The 21,729-nt window shown below is 34.9% G+C and overlaps 1 protein-coding gene across 1 annotated transcript in view; it reads right to left on the bottom strand.

Annotated features, from left to right (window-relative positions):
- Positions 1 to 9,333: 9,333 nt before the first annotated feature.
- Positions 9,334 to 21,729, bottom strand: part of LOC129232546 (nucleolar protein dao-5-like) — a 44,539-nt gene continuing 32,143 nt past the window's right edge. Inside the window, exon 3 of the mRNA XM_054866681.1 lies at positions 9,334 to 10,229. Coding sequence (XP_054722656.1) covers positions 9,334 to 10,229 — 896 coding nt within the window. The remainder of the gene's footprint in view (positions 10,230 to 21,729) is intronic.

Below are 21,729 nucleotides of genomic sequence, written 5' to 3'. Positions count from 1 at the left end.
TGCACATGATTTTTATGGGTTTCCCAGTAGACACACTGTTTTGTTTTATTCCAATATCTTTCTTTGTTTTCAAGACATGTGATTTTGAAATTAGGGAGCCCTTCGCTTGACACCCTGTTCATAGTTAAAATGGTACTTTAAAGGTTGGCGCTAAAAGCAGAGTAAATGTTTCACTTTGCCCCACATTCCCCAGGTATCCTTAAATGTGTTAGTCAATGTGAACTCCAGAACAATGTCGTTTCACAAAAATCACGACTTCGACTATGGTGTTTTGAATTCACCGTGTAAATGTTTCACCATTCCATTTTGCCCCACATTTCCCAGGTATCCTTAAACGTGTTAGTCAATGTGAACTCCAGAACAATGTCGTTTCACAAAAATCACGACTTCGACTATGGTGTTTTGAATTCACCGTGTAAATGTTTCACCATTCCATTTTGCCCCACATTTCCCAGGTATCCTTAAATGTGTTAGTCAATGTGTATTCCAGAACAATGTCGTTTCACAAAAATCACGACTTCGACTATGGTGTTTTGAATTCACCGTGTAAATGTTTCACCATTCCACTTTGCCCCACATTCTCCAGGTATCCTTAAACGTGTTAGTCAATGTGAACTCCAGAACAATGTCGTTTCACAAAAATCACGACTTCGACTATGGTGTTTTGAATTCACCGTGTAAATGTTTCACCTTTTCACTTTTCCCCACATTCCCCAGGTATCCTTAAACGTGTTAGTCAATGTGAACTCCAGAACAATGTCGTTTCACAAAAATCACGACTTCGACTATGGTGTTTATAATTCAGTGTAAATGTTTCACCATTTCACTATGCTCCACATTCTCCAGGTATCAGGGCCCGGATTTAGGGGAGGGCAGGCAGGGCTACTGCCTCGGGGCCTCCACAACAAAGGGGCGCCCCACCAATAAAATCTTTACAAAATATCCCAACTTTCACGCGTTGAAAATATCGGATACATACATACATATCAAAATATTCGGATATATATCAAAGTATCGGACATTTTCGAAAATATGATCTTTTTGAATCCTTATTAGGGGCCTCCACTCCTTCGTTGCCCCGGGGTCTCCACACTTCCAAATCCGGCCCTGCCAGGTATCCTTAAATGTGTTAGTCAATGTGAATTCCAGAACAATTGTCATTTCACAAAAATCACGACTTCGACTATGGTGCTTTGAATTCACCGTGTATTCTGAAACGCGATGATATCCCAGAAGGTTTTTTTTTTTTTCTTACAACACCTCACACTGGTCACTTTAGTGTGTTGCCTCAAATGTACTTTCAATGATGATGAAGGAGCAAGAGTCGCAAGATTAGGGTTTAACTTTGGTGTGCGTTTTCAGATGCGAATTCAAAGTATTACTATGAGCAAAAGCTTTGTTACAGTACTCACAAGAGTACGGTTTTTCTTTTGTGTGCACCCTCAAATGCCTTTTCATGTGTGCGTGCTGAGAGAATGACCTTTCACAAATACTGCAAGTGTATGGTTTTTCATTGGTGTGTATCCTCAAGTGAGTTATTAGTTCAGAATTTTTAGAAAACGTCTTTTTACAATATTCACAACAAGCATGTGGTTTCTTTTTGGTGCACAATGTTTCACGCATTTTTCAGTTTGTATTCACAAGACCTGACATGGCAAAATAATTTGAAGACTATCCTTTCACGTGAAATGTAGCGCAAATGCAGGTTCTAGGTAAGTTAAAGTATATAACATAATCAAATCACTACAAATACGTTGTACAGTAAAAGTTGTTAAGTTTTTCAGCTTTGTAAGTACACACCACCTGTCGAAGTTGTCAGGTACAGAAATACTTCTCTATCATATACAGTGACCTGTATAAGTTGACCACCTGTCTAAGTTGAGACCAAAACAGAGGTTTACACTGTACGCTTCTTTTGTTCAGTTGAGCACGCAAACCGTCAAATTCCATTTACCAGAGCAGTTTTATAATCCACAGTACATATTCAGAAAAAGTGTGTCACATTACTTTTGTTAAGCATTGTCTTTAGAGAATAATTACAAGATTATGTATTTTTCTTAACAATCTCATGATTGTCAAGGGTATGTATCTTTCAATGCCTCAAAATTTACATTCTCAGTGGCAGGTTTTCATAAAAGCATATAAATAAGACTTTCGTAGCCTGCATTTTTAAGTACCCCCGTGTAAAAGGTGTTTATACATGGGTTGTGCTCAACATGTACTCTTAGATTCCAATTTTTTTTTTTTTTTTTTTTTGAAATTCTAGAGTGCTATTACAAAATAATGTTTCACAAGTTTGAAAATCACTTGCATCGAAACGGAATCTCCCAATGTCTGTGATGCAACGTTCAGTTTAAAAGAGCTGGAATTGGTATATACCAGTACCCACACACAAAAAAGAAAGCAGCTGAAAGTATTTAACAGTAATTAACAATAGAAAAACAAATTCATAATCAAAACACACTAACAAAAATGAACTTTTTGTCTGCATCCCGGTTTTAAATAGTTAATTCCTATGAATTTTGGTCGAGAAAAACAAATATGGTAGTGGATTTTTTTTTACTAGCTCTTGTTTTCCAAATACATAAAAGCCCACTGGAGAAAGATGCACAGCAAACACACATTGATTTAAAGGTAATATTAAAAATGAAAAAAAAAATCCTGCACAACAAATGTTATGAAATAGGTCCTGTTTTATTAACCAATGCTGATTTTTGTGGAAAGCAGTAGTTACATTTCGCTGATTGCTTTTTGTACGTCCAAGAAGGACCTCTTGTAATAGTTCAGCAGCATTTGGTGAGCCCAATGATCTTGATACCTGCGTTCCATTGCAAAGATATCTTGGTGAAACTTTTCCTCATGCTCACTGCCCATAGCTTTAGTTTTTAAACTGAATATCCTGGAAGAAACGAACGAAATAGAGTTTTAGAGGCACATCATTCATCAATGGTCACAGAACTTCCCCACCGATTGTTTCACCCAGAGCCATTCCATTTCAGATAAGGCAGGGTCTGTCACATGACCATCACCGATTTTTTTTGAAAAAATTACAGTAGTTACAACTAAGGGACATATGAAATATCCCAAAAGGATTTTGCAAGAAAAATATTTTTTCTTCAGTTACAGCCTATTAAAATTCTGCACAAAATCCGCCATTTTGGAAAAAACCGGCAAAACACTTCATTTGAAATGGACACTATTTCAAAAGTATTTAACCTATTCGAATAATTCCTTTTTCTAAAAATAAATAAGGACCCATATATCCTCTAGACATCATTTTTGAAAGTTTAGTTAGATTTTTTGATAAAGAAAAAAAATCATTTTTGCCGCGAAAAAACTGCATTTTTACCGATTTCATGATTTTTTTTCTCCATGAAAAAAAAGTTTTTTTTTACTAAACGGAGATGGCAGTCTAAAGCCCTTATATGATAGTTTCATAACATATTTCATTAGAATCCTTGGATGCATACAGCCTCGGAAATAAAATTTGAAATTTTGAAAATTTTCAAAAATTAGCGATTTTTGAAGTGATTTTACTCAAAAAACCCATTTTTTAAAAATCTAAAAATTGGCTCATTTGAACCCCATATAATGCTTAACAAGTGGATGGACACCGCATCCAGTATTTTTTTCCCATAAAATGTTTTATGATTTTTTGAAAGTGACCTTATCGCCCATGGTATGCATGTAAAATAAAAATTTCTAATAATTTCAGTCACTGAAAATCTGATCATATTAATGGATTAATGCCTAATAGCTACAATGATGGTGCACTTTATCAGCAACAAATAAAATTTTACTGACTTTTAATAATATAGCAATATCAAACCGCTTTTGATGAACCAGTCAATTAGTCTTTTTGTAAGACTCTGTGTGTAGCCTTTAGATAGAAGAGCCTTTGGTGATTATATTAATGACTAATTCAGTGGCTCCCAAAAGCATTCGTACACCTTGAAATTTTGTAGTAAAACCAAAATAACGCAAAACTGAATTCGAATATGAAGTCCAATTTTTTTTCACATCATTCCTATGCCATTCTGAATAAAACCCAGCAGTTTTTTGTTTTTTTTTTCAAAATATCCGATGACTCAGTCGATTCGCCTTTTTGTATTTCGTTATATAAATATATTTTTCTGTTGATCAGCGCCTAATTGTTATGGGAGCTGAGCTCCCATACTTCCTTATTTGTTTTACTCAAATTTTTGTATTTTTGACCGAATTCAGGCCACTTAAGCATTAAAACAAGTTCTGAAGACTATAGGGATCCTGCACTTCTTTTGTTAGAAATTGGATCCCTTGCTATAATAGTCACTTTTAGTGAGATCCGTTTGGTTACCTCAACTTACAACCATGTTCAATTGATTACTTCTCTCATAAAACAGGTGGGCTTTTTAAATTCTTAAACTACAAGTGAGTTTTACGGTTTGAATTTAGTATAAATATTCTTACGTATAAAAGTAATCATACAAGGTAGGATCCAAAAATTATGTGACAACATTCGCCAATGACAACCAAAGCACGAAATTAAAATTAATAGTTTTAAATGCATTGTATTGTTCTTCCCCTTTGATGATTTTCCCTGTCGTGTAATTGAGTTGAAGAGAATGACTATTGAAAGAGAAAAAATATGATTCGTTGCTGCATATGAAAGTAACGGTGAATTAGGCATTAATATAATCAGATTTTCAGTGACTGAAATTATTAAACATTTTTATTTTACATGCATGCCATGGGCGATAAGGTCACTTTCAAAAAATCATAAAACATTTTATGGGAAAAAAATACCGGATGCGGTGTCTATCCACTAGTTAAGCCTTATATGGGGTTCAAATGAGCCAATTTTTAGATTTTAAAAGATGGGTTTTTTGAGTAAAATCACTTCAAAAATCGCAAATTTTTGAAAATTTAAAATTTTATTTCCGAGGCTGTATGCATCCAAGGATTATAATAAAATATGTTATGAAACTATCATATAAGGGCTTTAGACTGCCATCTCTGTTTAGTAAAAAAAAAAAACTTTTTTTTTCATGGAGAAAAAAATCATAAAATCGGTAAAAAATGCATTTTTTTCGCGACAAAAATGATTTTTTTTTCTTTATTAAAAAACCTAACTAAACTTTCAAAAACGATGTCTAGAGGATATATGGGTCCTTATTTATTTTTAGAAAAAAGAATTATTCAAATAGGTTAAATACTTTTGAAATAATGTCCATTTGAAATGGAGTGTTTTGCCGGTTTTTTCCAAAATGGCGGATTTTGTGCAGAATTTTAATAGGCTGTAACTGAAGAAAAAAAAATTTTCTTGCAAAATCCTTTTGGGATATTTCATATGTCCCTTAGTTGTAACTACTGTATTTTTTCAAAAAAATCGGTGATGGTCATATGACACTTTTCATACCTGCCTGCCTGATTTGAAATGGAATGACTCGTTATCTTAAGACATAAACACGTAATTTCAAATCCAATTTACCTCAGATAAGAATTTCAAACGATGATCAATGCCTATATTTTAATAATGAGACCATATTCATCTGCATTAAAATAACATCCTTAATAATAGCCAGATTTTTATTTTTAAATGACCAAAATAGAGGCTCGTCGCAGATCATTTCAAAGACCTGCTCTAAAAACGAAGTCGACTCCACTCAAAGCACAAGGAACTTGATTAATCAATTACTGACCTAACCTCATTGTGTTTGATAACATAGAGCATGCGATAACTGCTTAGTAGGCAATCAATTTAAGCGCCAACTCGTTTCCATAAGAATCACTTATGGCTACTCAGAGAGAACACGAGTTGTTGAGCTTAACATAGGATTGAGGGTAGGACTCTTAGTAAAATATTCAATCGTTAATCTGCATGCAAATACTAAATAAAGTGACATGTTTTGGAAAAAAATTTTAAATCAGCTGCCACATAAAGGATGTGAAAATAGCCTCTTTAAATGACTTTAAAAACAAAATGTTACATTTGATACTTACATCACATCTCTAGCGCAATCAGAAACGCCTTTTTTTTTTGATCGAAAAATTCTTCACCCATGACCGCTGAAGGTAGTTTTCACCCCGAATCCACCCCCCTTCCTTTGCGGTGCCACTGCCTCACGTGAAAAATAAAAACAGAAGATCAATCAACAGTTATTTATAATAATCTTCATCCGATTACTATTACATTATACCGCATAACATTGCATTTAAAGTAGTGCATTTTAAAAAAATCTTTATATTTATTAGAAATAATTTTAAAAAATGAACCAATCGGAATTTGCAATAAAAGTACCCATACTTTGCTGATGCACAAAAATAATTTACTTAAATAAAAAAACACCTATGAACTAAAAAGCAAAAAATAACTGCTTACACTTACATACTAATTTTCTACCCAAACCTAGAAATGAAATTTCACTATTCCAGTACAAAAACCAACTACACTAAACATCGAATTATAAAATAAACACTGATTTTAATTACTATACCATGTTTTACTTTAATTACCTAATTTAAACGATCTCTTAATTTTTAATAAACTTTTGAAATCGTGGCCTCCTATAAACTATTGCATAACGTAACTGACAACCCACCGAATCCTGAGTTAAAACACTAATTTAACAAAACGCGAAATTCTTTAAAACTAAACCTACTCAGTTACGTAATGTAGTTGTTTACAGGAGGCCCCGACTTCAAAAGGTTATTAAAAATTAAGAGATCGTATATAATTAGTTAGGTTTTTAAAATAATTCATCGTATAGTAATTTAAATCAGTGTTTATTTTATACTTCGGTATTTAGTTTAGTTGATTTTTGTACTGGAATTGTAAAATAAATTTCATTTCTATGTTTGGGTAGGAAATAGAATATAAGTGTAATCAGTTATTTTTTGCTTTTTAGTTCCGGGGTTTTTTTTTTGAAGGCGGTTTTTTTTTTCTTTAAAAGTAATTTATTTTTGCTTTTTAGTGGTTTAAATAGCACAGCGTCTGGGACACTTCCGACGACTGGGTAGAAAGGCTTTTTCAAATGCGTAACTTTGTACAAAAAAAAATTGTCTTCCTCATTATTTAAACTTTTTCAAAGTTTGCTTTCTGAAAGCAAATGCACGAGTCACTAAAAAACAGAAATCGCTTTAAGTTTAAATTTGTAAAATTGTAATATTGTAAATTGTAATTCATCTTTCGCAATACGTATCATGTAACTCGTGATAAAAGTCGCATGTTTCTTCACATGGCCCCACTATAGATGAAGATAAAAAATTCCACTGGAATGAATTTTATGTTTGCTTCAGAGAATCCTTGATTCAAAATTTTCACTATGATTACTCTTAATAATAATTTTTAGTGATTTCTTTAACTATAGGTAAAAAAAGTATATACCTTTGTTTTATGGCCTTTTTTAATCAAGGGGTTTTATATTTAATCGTTTGTGAGGGAAATTACACGAAATTAATTGTTTTTTACCCATAACTTTTCCCTAAAGAACTTTAGGGTAAATTAAGATTTGGAACCAAAGTTAGACCATCCCTAAGTAAAACTACCACTAAAAAAATTATAAATACCAGTTCACTAAGTGAGACAATATACAAAGTTAAAAGAACAAATCGATTTAATATCGTGCTCCCTTCAGGCTCGGGTCAACAGGCGTCCCTTTCCCCTTCCTGTGCACGCCCCTGGGTACAGGTATCTTCCAGTATTTATGGAACATTGTACACAGAAAAAACAAATCCGACGAGTTCAGAACCTCCTTTTTTTTGAAGCCTGCTAATTAGTATAACCCTATTTACAATTTGAACTGGTGACATCGTGAAATAGTAATATTGGTAAACGTCAGAAATCAGACACCAGTTATAACTTATATTATTAAAGAACATAAATAAAATCGTGGGGGAAAGGCTTTCTGTATTCAATTCTTTATGAATTGAACACTCAATATATTTAAAACTGGAATATTAAATAAAGAAATTTATATTTTAGTGCCTAAATAAAGTTATTTATTAGTAAATAAAATATTAAGGTAATTGATTCAACTATAAAAGCAGCAAAATATTTAATTTACTGCTTTGCTACGTAGTAATAAATACATTTGTAGCACATATAATAAAAAATTAACAGGCGGCGCAGCGTTGCGATAATGAATCATCCATGTGCCGCGAGAATTGAATATCGTTCAAGAGGAAGCCAAAACCTAAGGTGTGAAAACACACCAATCACAGCAAAACCGCGTGACTTGTGACGTATTCCGGCCGTTAATGTAAACTGTAGTACGTAGACACAACGTGTGAAATTTAAAGTTTTTTTTATTTCTCCGGAGACCCCTTATCAGATCCAGACCAAATTACCATGGAACCATTTGGGAAGTATATCTTTCGCAACAATTTTTTTTTTTAATCGGTCCAGTAGTTTTGGAATAAATCGAAAACATGCATAAAAAGCCGCAATACAGAAGCAACCTTTTTTTGAAGTTGGTTAATAATTTCATTCAATTTTGTCGGACTCGATTTGGTTCAGTTTCGGATAAGAGAAACGTTCCTTCGCTTCGAATTTTGGCATAAGAAATATCACACGAACTGGGGGGGGGGGGACTTTGTTTACAAGTTTTTGGGTTCGGGCTTCCAAAATGAGCCTGAACTCATCCCTACATTCATGACAACGCCCACCGCACTTATTTATCCCGACTGGTTCCGATGCCCACGAAGTGCTTCCACTTGCTACTTATTTTTTTTAACTTTATTACACTATCGTGTGGTGTTCTGATATGGCTGTTCTACAAGCAATCGAGAAAGGCTACCAGCAGCTGAAAACTCCGTTGGTGGCAAAAGTCGTAATCAACTCTTACTTCGTTACGCACCTTCAGGGAAGCAGCCGAAAGTGCTCATCTGCTTACAGCGTCCAGACCGATTAAAGAGTTCATTACGGAAGATAAGCATTGTCTTTCGGGAGAAAAAGCATTGCATGCTCGTTTCCCTATTGATTTTTTTTCCTAATTTAAGACATCTATGTGTTTGTATTTTAATCAAATCGATATTTTATTAAGTTCTTTTCTGAACTGTGGGAGCTAGTCAGGCTATCGTTATAGCCTTTACTCCCACCTACTCAATCAGGAATTTTCTAATAGACAGGGTGAAATACACTTCTGTTTGTAACTTCTTTCCTGTTATTTTATCTATGAAATGCATTTTTTTTAAATGTTACCCTGATTGAAATAATGAATTGAATCGGATCAAGTATTATGGTATTAAAAACTGACCGACAATCTCACAATAAGTTTCTTAAATATGTTCCCAAAATTGTGCTAAAAATTTTTCAAACATTCTTACGCTCTACTTTTGTTGAAAATGATAAAACTAAGAAAAGTGAACCGACTTACAGGCAACGGCAGCATCCGTGTTAGAAGTGTTGAAAGATAGCCTCCTTCGAATAGAGGACAACCTTGGAGCTGTAACAGGCACAGCACTTGCAGCACCGAGCATCAAAAAGGTTCGTCTAACAGGAGAGGCGATGGAGACTTCTGCAGGAGAATTCTGAGCAGAGGCAGCATCACAAATCGGAGAATTTCCATTTAGAGAGAAATTTTGAAAAGATGAGGTGATGGAGAGTTGTGGACTAGACTCCTGAGCAGGGGGTGAAGCTCGAAATGAAAAGTTTTGAAAAGAATTTGTGGAGGGGAGTTTTTTTCGGCGGGCAGGATCTTTAGGTGGGGTGCGTCTGGCAGGAGATTGACCTCCAGACGTAGATGAACGAGATGATGAGCTACCGGTTGAAGAGGAACTTGATAGAGCTCGTCTTACTTTTGCGTTGTAATAACGCTTTGCTTTTGCGGTTTCGTCTCTCAGTTTTTTCCCGGTTTTGATGCAGTTAGCCGATATTTTTTCTCCTTTTGCGATTAACTTCTTGTAGTCATTCCAAAACTTCTTGCTAGGACTTTTCTTTTTCTTTCTTTGCCCGCTAGAATGGGAGGAATCGTAACTTAAACGGGATGGCATTTGGGGCGATCGGGGGGAACGTCTCGGTGACTGCCCTTGACCTTGTGCTGGGCCCTGTGGGTTGGCAGGAGACACCACAGAAGCCACAGGATGGATTTGGGCTGGCGATTGTGCTGGAGATTGCACGGGAGATTGCACGGGAGATTGCACGGGAGATTGCACGGTAGATTGCACGGTAGATTGCACGGTAGATTGCACGGTAGATTGCACGGTAGATTGCACTGGAGATTGCCGGTCGCTGCCATCAGCATCAGGAACTGAAAAAATAAGTAGAAATTAGATTATGACTTTTGTCGTAATTAAATGTTGGGTCAAAACTTTAAGCGCAATTTACCTATAATGTCGAAGATTGCCACTCAGTGCGTGGCATAATTAATTTGTAAAAAATCCTCAATCTTTTACGCAAATTATTCAATTGCGAACTTTCCTAAAGCTTTAAAGTTATATTTCCAAAAAAAAAGTGTAAGGTTGATTATCTGTTCAGTTTCCACCTACAATTATTTTGCTTTCCCCTGTAAACCTCTTTCTCTGGAACATTTGGCTACAAACTGGTGAAAATAAATGTTTTAAGCAAATTATTTTTGAAGCGAACAAACACAACTAATTTTTTCATAAAACGTTTATTTCCACAAGAAATATGCCGCAAGTCTATCAAAATTAGAGTTTCTTTGGGTATTCAGTGTGATTCACCATCTCTTCGCATGAAGTAGTTCATAAAAAGAAAGAAAAATCTTACCCAAAATAAATATTTTTATACTGACGTCCTTCAATTTTTTACTTCTTTAGGGCAAGGCTGCACATCGCCGTAAAACACAAACGTAAGGCAGAAACGTAAAATGGCTCGTTTTCGGTTCAGTTTCAGGAAAGCGTGGACTCCACTTGGCTAGAATATTTTACGTCGAAAAGAACAGCGCTTTCTGAACAGAAAATCTTTACAAACTGATTGGATCTTTGATATATAATCAACATCCCGTAACACAAAGTATTATGGGATTTATTATTACTTCGGCGTATATTTAACTCATAAACAAGATAAATGAGCGTGCGTTGGCAAAATCACATAATAAATCATTACTAGAAATAATGCGATTGCGTTATACGATATAAAGTGGAAGTGGTCACCTGGCGAGATTTGCAATAAATAATGGAGCTCTCATCGTTGTTTAATGGTGTGTTATTTTAGGTTATGGTAAAATTTTCAATGTAAGTCAAATGCTTGTTTTATCTACTTGGCGGTTTTTAATTTAAATTGTAACGAATTATTCGCAGAAGCTTGCCAAAAATTGAAACATTTCCCATTCAGTTATTTACATGAGATTTGGCTTCGTATTGAAAAAAAACACCGCTTTGGGTATTGTTTAGTTTAAGTGAAAAAAATACAATAAAAATAATTTGAATGTCGTGTTCTTTAATTCAAATCGTTTTTCGCAAATCACGAATTGCCATGGGACCCTACTCGTTGGCTTTGGAATGAATGCAAATGGCCAAGCAATTTGCACCCGTCATATTATGACTGGTAATTAAGGTGCGGTAATCATAAGGTACGGTAAGGTACTGTTCTTCTAATCAATCTTAAATGATGGGAATTAAACTGAACACAGCGGAGCAACAACCCATGGGGAAGCAAGACCTACTATGCTCATCTTAATGAGACCAAGGATTGTGGGGTTCACCGGCAGATTTTCCGGTCAGGTAGTCAACTGAATGCGAAACCCCCAGCGTTTATTTCTTAAGCACGCTTGCTACTCATTTTGTAGGCCCACTGAATGGATGAAAGGCTGAATTGACCGTGCCCAACACGGGAATCGAACTCAGGTCCGCGGCGTGTAAGGGAACTTGCAATCTGGAAATTTTGGATTTAGATGAAGTTTTGTTGCTCAAATTCCTCTATGTAGGTGCTTTTGCCTGAGAAAACGTAATTTTTAAACAAGAACCTTTTTTACTTCCTTTTATAAATAAAGGAAGTATTGTATTCGCGAAAAAAATTTCACTCAAAAATCGGCCTTAATTTCTATTTTGCTCAAACCCGAATGAATGTTGTTTTTTTTTTTTTTTTCGACTCGACCACACGTGGATATATGCCTAGGTACGTTCTGACACCTGAAATATCCATTTTGACGATCCCCGAGTTAATTAAAACGATTTTTCTCGTGACGTCTGTATGTACGTATGTATGTGCGTATGTGTGTATGTATCTCGCATAACTCAAAAACGGTATCTCCTAGAAAGTTTAAATTTGGTACGTGGACTCTTAGTGGGGTCTAGTTGTGCACCTTCCCTTTTGGTTGCATTCGGATGTTCCTAAGGAGGTCTTTTGGCAATTTTTGGGGGGGAAACCATTGTTAATTTCGATGTAAACTCAAGTGGTCTTACTTTGGCGAACACTTGGCGATATATCGCCAGTCTTTTGGTCGCCAACTTGGCGACAAATTTGGCAACCTTTTTTTTTAATTTGGTTTTGATTTGGCCACTGTTGATGACATTTAGAGAGCAAACTATTGAATCACATTAAAAGTGCCAATAATGGGAAAATGACGTTAAATTGGAGTAAAAGGAAGTTATGTGATGCACACATCAGCTCGTTTTTAATGTAAAGTCAGCTCGAATCAAGCCCTGAAAGAAATGAATAAAATCAAACCACAGGCAATTCGCAACTCCAATAAACTATAGGGTGCACTGTAGCCACTGTCTAATAGCGGATAAAAAAGGAAAAACAAACAAATGCCGTAACTTATAACTTGCGCTTTTGACGCTTTGTGAATGACAAATTTGTCATCTTGTTTGTGGGAAGCTGTCTTTTCTTCGCAAATTACACTACACAGCTGACTGAAGCCTGTAATTTACCCCAAAGAAAACACTTAGAATTGAATGTTTAACCTTTTTCTGTAGTATTGTTAATCACCACAAGATAGCGTACTCGATCTTTGGAGTTGCGAATTTGCAACTGCTACAACGAAAATTTAAATTCCAACTAAATAAATATTAAAAACGACCGTCGCCATGGTGATCTAAAAAAGCAGAACAATATCAACTTTGGTCAATTCTTAATTGCTCAAAAAAAAAAAAAAAAAAAAAAAAAAAAATCCTTTTTTAGTGAAAAAACGTTTTGTTTGGATCGAGAGTGCAAAACAAAATTGCCTGGGCGTTTGGTGGGCGTTTCTCAAAAAACATACCAAATTCTGATCATTCCGCCGAAAATTACTTTTTTTATGATTGAACTCTTTTATGAAAGAATTTGGACATTTTAATGACATTTTGTAATGACTCTGGCTGCAATAGTTTTGGATACATGGCGAGACAGAGTTGCCATAACATTCTCAAATATGCTTTTTATGTTTTACGATGAGTTTATGACAAATCTTTTATAACGTGATAGAAGCGAGTTTAAAAAGAAAGGTTCCTCGACCACTTTAAAAATTCCATTGATGTATACTAATTCTAAAAAAAAAATCAAAAGCCACAAAGTGTTTAGGTAAAATTTGAAATATGCAGCATTAAAATAAAATTACACAAAACATTAAATGACATTGAAAATTCCAATTATTGAATAGTTCACACATTCCATTATTTATCTTTACCTTCGCCAAGTGAACACGTTATGATAATCCAGCCAGAAATGTGGCATTAAAAGTTCTATTAAAACATTCCATCAAAACTACAAACAACTTTCAATCTCGCCAAGCGATGCATAACCCAACCAAAATACGTCAAAAATTATTAAAGGCTGCATTAAAAAATGTAAAACTTGTCACGAACTAAATTAAGCATATATTTCCAATCTTGCCAAGCTATCAATAACTCAAAACATGTCAGTTCAAAAAATCCATTATTTTTTCGGATCGCGTCAAGAAACCATATTTCTGTAACCCTGGCGAATTTTCAATGAAATTACTACAATCGAGTAATTTTGATCTGATTACAGATTTCGGACAAATGGACCTTGGAAGCCTCAAATAAAGCTTAGATTTAGCTTATCGCTGTTCCTTCAACTACTTTCAATTGATTGTTATTAATTAATCGGTATTGCCTATCTTCTCTAATGGACATTTACCAAATGCACCATTCGTTCATGCAACATAACCATGGAGGACGCCATCGTTAAATATGTTTACATTTGACGGTGAACTTCCATTGGTTGTTTATAACTTAAAAATCTATCAGAAACATAATTAGTTCAATATTTTTTAGCTCTATTACGCCGCGTTTACGCTGAACGAAAATAGAAAGACCCGGATGTAGGTAAGATTTTACGTTTCTGCCTTCGGTTTCTGTTGATTTTCTGCCTATGTGGAGCCCGCCCCTTACTCATTTGTTTGGATTGTTAAACTAAGTCTATCAACGAAAAACCTCATGGATTGAAAAATGAAAAAAAAAAAAAAATGCGTAATAGGGCAGCAAGGATCTTGACTTTCACCTTTTAATGTTTTCCCGAAACACAGACCCCCTTGAAACCTTTTAATGTTTTCCCGAAACACAGACCCCCTTGAAAGTCCACCCAATACACAGCTAAGTTTTTAAAAATGCTGTCGTACCAGATTTGGAAGTCCATTAAAATATGAAAAAAATACATCAATTAAATTAAAGTAAATTAAAAGATTCATTAAACTACAAAATAATCTTCCAAATAAATACAGGGTGTCTGCCCACAAAATAATTACTGAGCTTTGAAAAATCGTATCGAAGTTAAGGTACCTGTACGAAGTAAATCAGATTACTAAATTGTAAATAATTCAGCAGTTCATGAAGTTTTATGCAAACCAATTTTAGTTCCTTTTTTAAACACTTAGTAGAGAAACGGTAGTAGTTCACATCTCCACTTAGCTAAACATTTGGTAGAGATTTCAAGCACTGAAGACACAATTCGGCAGTAATTGGATTAGAGTCACGGCTCATTACTTAGCACTCAAGGAGCATTTTTTTTCCGCTCCATGAGACTTGTTTCCTTGGTTCGCGTGGCGAATAAATTTTACAATTAGGCTCAGGGTGTAAACCATCTATTCTAAGGAAAACTACAATTATTTGCGTGACGAACACCATTTCAGGAATACTGGGCAAGGCATGGAAGGGTTTGATTGCCATTTGTTTGGATGCCGCGCCCCCAACAGTCACATTAAAATCGACTAAATATTTAAAATCCTGATAAACTATCATTTCAGTAGATATGGCATAAGCACTTTTATGGTTGTATTAGCTGCATTGTCCGTCTTTGCACGGTGTACCTCGAAAATAAAATTTAGTCAATTGACACGCATTAACAATCAGGCTTCAATTAGAGAGAAAAATCTGTCATATTTCCCGTCAAAATAATCATTCTTAAAGAAAACGGCAAATCAAAAATTCCTCAATAAACTAAACGAAGCACTCCATAATTACAATTAAAATCCTTGATTATCTTCTGCTGGCAGTAAAAAAAATAATTGCCCCCCCCCCCAAATAATAAAAGGGGACAGTTTTACCCCTCAAAACAAAAACAAAATTTTATTTTGTCATAGTCGAGAAAAAAAGTTTCAACCTTCTGAATGATTTTTCTCAACCAACAATGGCTTTACTCAAATTTTTGTAAAATAAACTAGTTTTACTTTAGCCTAAGCTCGAAAACAGCTCTAATGCAACAGAGTGGTCCAAAAGTAATTTAACATATTTGTCAAGCCCCATCCCCCCTAGCAGTCTATTCACTGAACCAATCTAAACAAAATTTTCAATAAACAGTCCACCTCGATAACTCGAAATCCCATGTTACTGGCTAAAACCTTCGAGTTTTCGGAAACTCTTTTACCAATCTTCTGAAGAACAATTTTTATTTTCATTTTCAAGAATAATCGATAAACTAACACTTATTTTTGGATAAAGTTAGCCAATAGTACTACTAAAAATATCTTTAGAGAATAAATTTTATTAGAACACTTCGAAAAAGAAATGTTTTTGATGCGCACATTTTTCATCGCATCTTAAAATTTCATTAAGTTTGTGTCAGTTCCAATTTCTTTGCTCTTGATTTCAGTTCGTATTGCTTTCAAACGTCTTTTGTCCCAAACGCGGATTATTCGAGTCATCCAGAAAATATTTTTTTTTCTATTTTTTGCTAAAATTTAAGGTCTGTCAAAGATGACTCCAATAAAATTTTAGGTTGTAAGCCATGGCAAAAAGCAACCGAATCCGCTACTTCTCACGTAATTTTGCAACACTATGTATATTAAAGAGCACTACTGTAAATAAATTTACCCATTTACGAAGCTGATAAGCAACGTACTGTGTCAAAGGGAAAAACGTATTTTGGTTACATTTTTAAACATAAAATGGAAACCGAACTCCAATGAAAACTATCGACTTAAAAGGAGTACGTTCGCGATATAGGGACAACTTTGAATTGAAAACACGAAATTATTTCGGAACCGAATAAAAACTTCGGGATAAAGGGAGATAAGAGATTTTAGACTTCGAGTTATCGATAGTAGTCTAGTTATTTGAAGGTATGTACGCTCGAGATTATGATGATTATAAATAAGGCAGTGCTCACAGTTACGATTACAGTAAACTAATTTTGACGTTTTCAAATAGCAACTCAGATTTTCCTTGCGCAAATTGATTAGCTTACTGGAAAAATCACAAATAACTTTGGAACGATTGTGACGAAAATTGTTCACTAGCAAATTCGACCATCTGACTAAGAAACGCTCTTAAAAGATCCACCCAACTTATTGCAAAATGATGGAAACATACTACACGATCAAACAATCAAAAACCCAGGCACTGTCTGTTTATGGGTCATTTTCCAGAATGTGTAACTTTTGAATAAAAATACTCGTCAATTTCAAAACCTTTTGTTTTCTTTTCATTCTTACATTCTATGTTACCTACTAGAAGTTCCCATAAACAATGGATCACCTGAATTCCAATTAATTTGTTCATAAATAAAAGTGAAAAAACCTTGTTCATGGAAATGAAAAAAAAAAAAAAACGTGTTTATAAAAGTACAGGCCACTTTGATATCGAAGCAGTAATTTTGTTAATGAGCTATTTTAATTATTAGTGTGAATCTAATAGCTCTTAGTTAAAATATGGCTTAAATTTTAGTTTCTTTCAGTTCAAATTTGTGTAAAAAATATAGTATTAATAAGTTAATAAATTTGATAATATAATGGTAACTTATAATTTTTTTAAACTGTTTAAAATTGATGTATTTTCCCTGCATTATTTATTCTCACTTCATAAATAATGACACTGCTCAAGTTTATCACGGAGATGAGATTCACGGAGATTAGGAATTTCCCATTAATATAGACCTAATAGATACATTTTAAGGAATTTTTTTCTTTCATTGTTGCTACAATCTGCACATGTTAAGCATATGAAAAGATGAGAATTCCCAATAACCACATTTCGTTTTTAAAACAAAATCTATCTTCTTTAACAGAAATCGCACAACTTATTTGTGGCTGAAAATAAACAAGGGGGCTCCCTTTTATAATGGGAAATAAAATGTGATGTTATTACTGCCATCTGTTTAATGGGAAACGGCATTTTGTGCCTGGGTAAAAGAAGTAAGAATTCATTGTGCGACATAATTCCTAATCCTACTAAAATGAACTAAAATATTTAAAAAATAAATAAACAATAAACATAAAATTCAAACAATTAATTTGAGATACTTTTGAAAGAAATAATAAATAAATATATACTTTTAATTAAACAAGTTAAAGAAACAAAAATAGGCACACCTGGTGTGTGGACATGCCACGGAGGTAAGAACTGGGAACTTTTTTTCTGCCATTTAGTCTTTAGCAAAGTTAAAGTTACGATAAAAAACCTCTACTATTCTGTAATTTTATTGACAAGTTAGATAACTAATGCTATAAACAAGGACGTTACTTACTTGCTCCAAATTTTGCAGTTAAGAATGCTTTCAGGACCGCAATATTTGCAATAAAAATATACTGAAATATAAAAAAACTCAAGATGCCGTTGTGTACCAGCTCTAATTAAAATTGTTTCCGTTTGCACATGTTTTAGTTGTGGTGCGATTAGTAGTGCTAAGATCAATGCTCGTACCTAGATCTAATTACTCGCTTTTAGGCCAGAAGCTAAACCTATTCCTATTGCTGCACCTACGACGTTTGAAAAAACTAAACGGCAACCCATTTTATACACGGGAGGTGTAACAAAGCAGATATACTTAAATAAAAAATACTCTGTTCTTATGCAATAATTTTTAATGTATTAGGGTCAGTCAATAAATAACGATGCGGAGGCTATAAAACAGATCTTATTCGACATTCTTCAAAAATACTGACCGAAATTGTTTTTATACTTATTCCATTAAGAAATTAGTCGCACATTTCCTTCCTCATAAAAGTTATTTTGCTGCTGATGGAACCAATTACCCTAACACTCCTTTAGTTCATCGTCCGAATGAAATCGTTGTCCCCGAAGCGACTTCTAGAGTTCCTCAAAAATATGTAATCATATGAGGTAGAGAGAAGCAAAGTGATGCAAGGTGACATTTTCAAGTTGTGTAAAAAGGGTACAAAGATTACGTCCTATGTAGGCTTTCCTCAATTCTTTTTTCTAAATCATGCTGTACAGCAACAACTACCAGGGCTACTGGTACTATCTCTTGCCCCAAGACAAAGGAGGGGTTCACCTACCATTTATACTGTTAATCTCCGAATTTTTAATTTTGCCACGTGCATCCCTTTGCTCCTCACTACCTCATATGGGGACAGGTCTGGACTATAAGAGGGGTGGTTCAAAACTTCCCACATAAATTTCCACAAAAAAAAAAAATCCTTTTTTGCATTGACTGTGTGTGGTTCCGGTAAACTTCCACGTGCTGTCATCCTGATGCACAATAACGCTGGACCACAGACAGCCAATGAAAAGAAGAAACTTTTGCAGATATTTAAATGGGCAGTCGTGAACAACGCCCCTTATAGTCCAGATGTATCTCCACAAGATCCCAGATCTTTGGGGAACTCAAAAAGGCTCTTTGGGGACAACGATTTCATTCGGAGGGTAAAGTAAAGGATTGCGTGCGTAATTAATTCCAGCAGCAGCCAAATGACTTCAATGATCATGGAATTACGTGACTAATTTCCCAGTGGAATAAGTGTTTAAACAAATTCGGTCAGTATTTTTGAAGAATGTCGAATAATGTCTGTTTTGTAGCCTAAGGCTCGTTATTGAGTGACCCTCATACCTTATAATCGCTTTTGTAAGTAATCAGCTTTTGGCCTACTAATTGAGAAATGAAATGTATCAGAAAATTATCCTTGCGCACAGACAGAAATTCAAAACTTGTGTGGTTTTCTCCAGTTGTGTTACAGAGTGGAATCGTTTGAAAATTGCATTTTAACTGCTGCTCCAGTCAAAAGTCATTCTAATCACCGTGTTGTTTTGACGCAGCAGAAAATTAGCCGAACAGTAGGTTTTGGTGAACTAAGGTGAAGAAAACTGATGTATATGTTACGGATAAAGCCCGAACTGGCCAAAACTTACTGGCCTGGGCGGCTGCACTTACAGGTCGAAGCCCGATCAATTCTTTGTTTCATGCTTTGGCGCTTCAATTCACGAAGTGGCTACGAAGAGAGAAATCAAGAAGAGATTGTTTTACACACAATAAAGAATTTTTAAATGACTACAACTGTGTAGATTGTGTTTTTTTTTTAAGTACTTATTTCAGAAACGAGTTCAAATATAAGGGATACCTCTGTGTTAAAAATAAGCTCGTAATATGTAAAAATATTATATCGTGCTATTCTGTTCCTATATTTTAAGCCATAATAGATATTCAGAGAAAGCACATGATGTAACAACGTGATAGCGTAATGATGATTTGTGCCCTTCAAATGAGCAAATTATATCTTAAATAAATGCGTTGCGTAAAGTGTATGAATACGAAGACAAATTCAGTTATGGGCAATCATTACAATCATTAGTGTTTCTGCTCCATAGACCTAGTTTTACAGATCCGAGATCACATATGAAGCATTTTGCAAAAGCCTCAATAAGGGCTCATTACGAATATAAATAATAAAAAAACTACTTTTTCTTTAAAGACGTTTCTTTATGGCCGCTATTAGTCGAATTTCCCCAACAACATGTCCTTATTAATATTTTATACTTATTTTAATCTTATTGTTATTTCATTTAAAATAAGCTCATATTTTTATGAATCGATATTTCAAAATGAAAGCAATCTGGAAAACTTAGCATATTTTCCTTACTTTTATTTCATTTGGGAATTTTTTTTTTCGTCTAATGGGGGCTGCGTTTTACGCTGTTTAGCCTTTAGCAGACCTAGTGTGATTCCCTGTTACGGCATCCTGTCTTTCATGTACCACCACCAGAGATGGGCAGATTCGTACTCGTAAATTCGAATCTGATTCACAGCACCTTAGCGTGTCAATCCGAATACATTCGTATTTACAAGTGTGAATCTGAATACGAAATTTGGATTCACACCTATGAATCCAAATCACTTCGGATTCACATCTATGAATACGAGTTCATTTGGATTCACCAAAAAATTCACAAGGCCAATATAAATGTCTGTACCTTGCAGCAGGTCGAGTTTTGGGTGTTAGCGAATTTCTAAAGAAAAATGACAATATTGCGATGAGTCCAAAAATTTTAGAAGTGGAATTTTTCAAAACTTGTTATGCCAAAATCCGTTCCAGAACATTCTAAAGCAAAACCCAGATTTTAACATTCATATGAATACATACTTATATGAAATCTCACGGAACATGTTTTTGCATCTCGCAATCTACTGAAGCATTTAACCGCAGCGATCTTTTACAAAAAAAAGAAGTATTGTATTCGCGAAAAAAGTTTTCACTCAAAAATTGGCCTTAATTTCCATTTTACTTTCCCCCGCATGAATGTTGAGTTTTTTTCGACCCGCCCAGTCGAGCATATATGCCTAAAAACGTATACACGCCCGAAATATCAATGTTGACGATTCCCGAGTTAATTACAACGAGTTTTCTCGTGACGCCCGTATGCATGTGCGTATGTATTTTACATAACTCAAAAACGGTATGTCGTAGAATGTTTAAATTTGGTACGTAGACTCCTAGTGGGATCTAGTTGTACACCTCCCCTTTGGGTTGCATTTGGATGTTTCAAAGGGGTCTTTTACACCTTTTTGCATGGGATTAATTGTAAATATGGATTGTCACTGGATAAGATCGTTGCTACGGTAACCGACAATGGGAGCAACTTCCTAAAAGCTTTCACAGTTTTTGAAGTTCATCTGTGGTCCACGAACGTAGAAGACAATTATGACGAAGAACTGGATAATGGTGGTGACGTTGATGAAGAACTGTGCGTGTCGGTCGACGACTTGTTGCGGCATTACATTTTCACCTAAGGTGTTGTGCCCACACCTTGGCATTGTGTGCAATCACCGACATTCAGAAAGCAATCAAGTCAAACTCAGGCTTGTTTTCTTTGCACTTTTTCATTGCCGACTCATGCAATCTCCTGTGGCGTATTTCAAACAGGCCAAAAACCGCAGAAGTGCTTGAACAGATTATTGGTCGATCCCTCCCCAGATCCACCGAAACCCGGTGGAATAACCTTTATGATTCGTTGAAGGTGATTGTGGCTGTAAAATTCTACATCGAGGAAATTAATCTAAAGTTGCATATGACGTGTTTCTTTAGCGATGAGGAATTCCCCTATCTCTAAGAATTAGTAAAATGTTCAAAGCCAGTAGCCGAGGCAAATGATATATTACAAGGGGATAGAGAAGCG

This window comes from Uloborus diversus, unplaced genomic scaffold (assembly GCF_026930045.1).
Source record: "Uloborus diversus isolate 005 unplaced genomic scaffold, Udiv.v.3.1 scaffold_126, whole genome shotgun sequence".
NCBI lineage: Eukaryota > Metazoa > Arthropoda > Arachnida > Araneae > Uloboridae > Uloborus > Uloborus diversus.
Note: the sequence above shows the minus strand (reverse complement) of the source record. Positions and strands in the feature narration are given on the sequence as shown.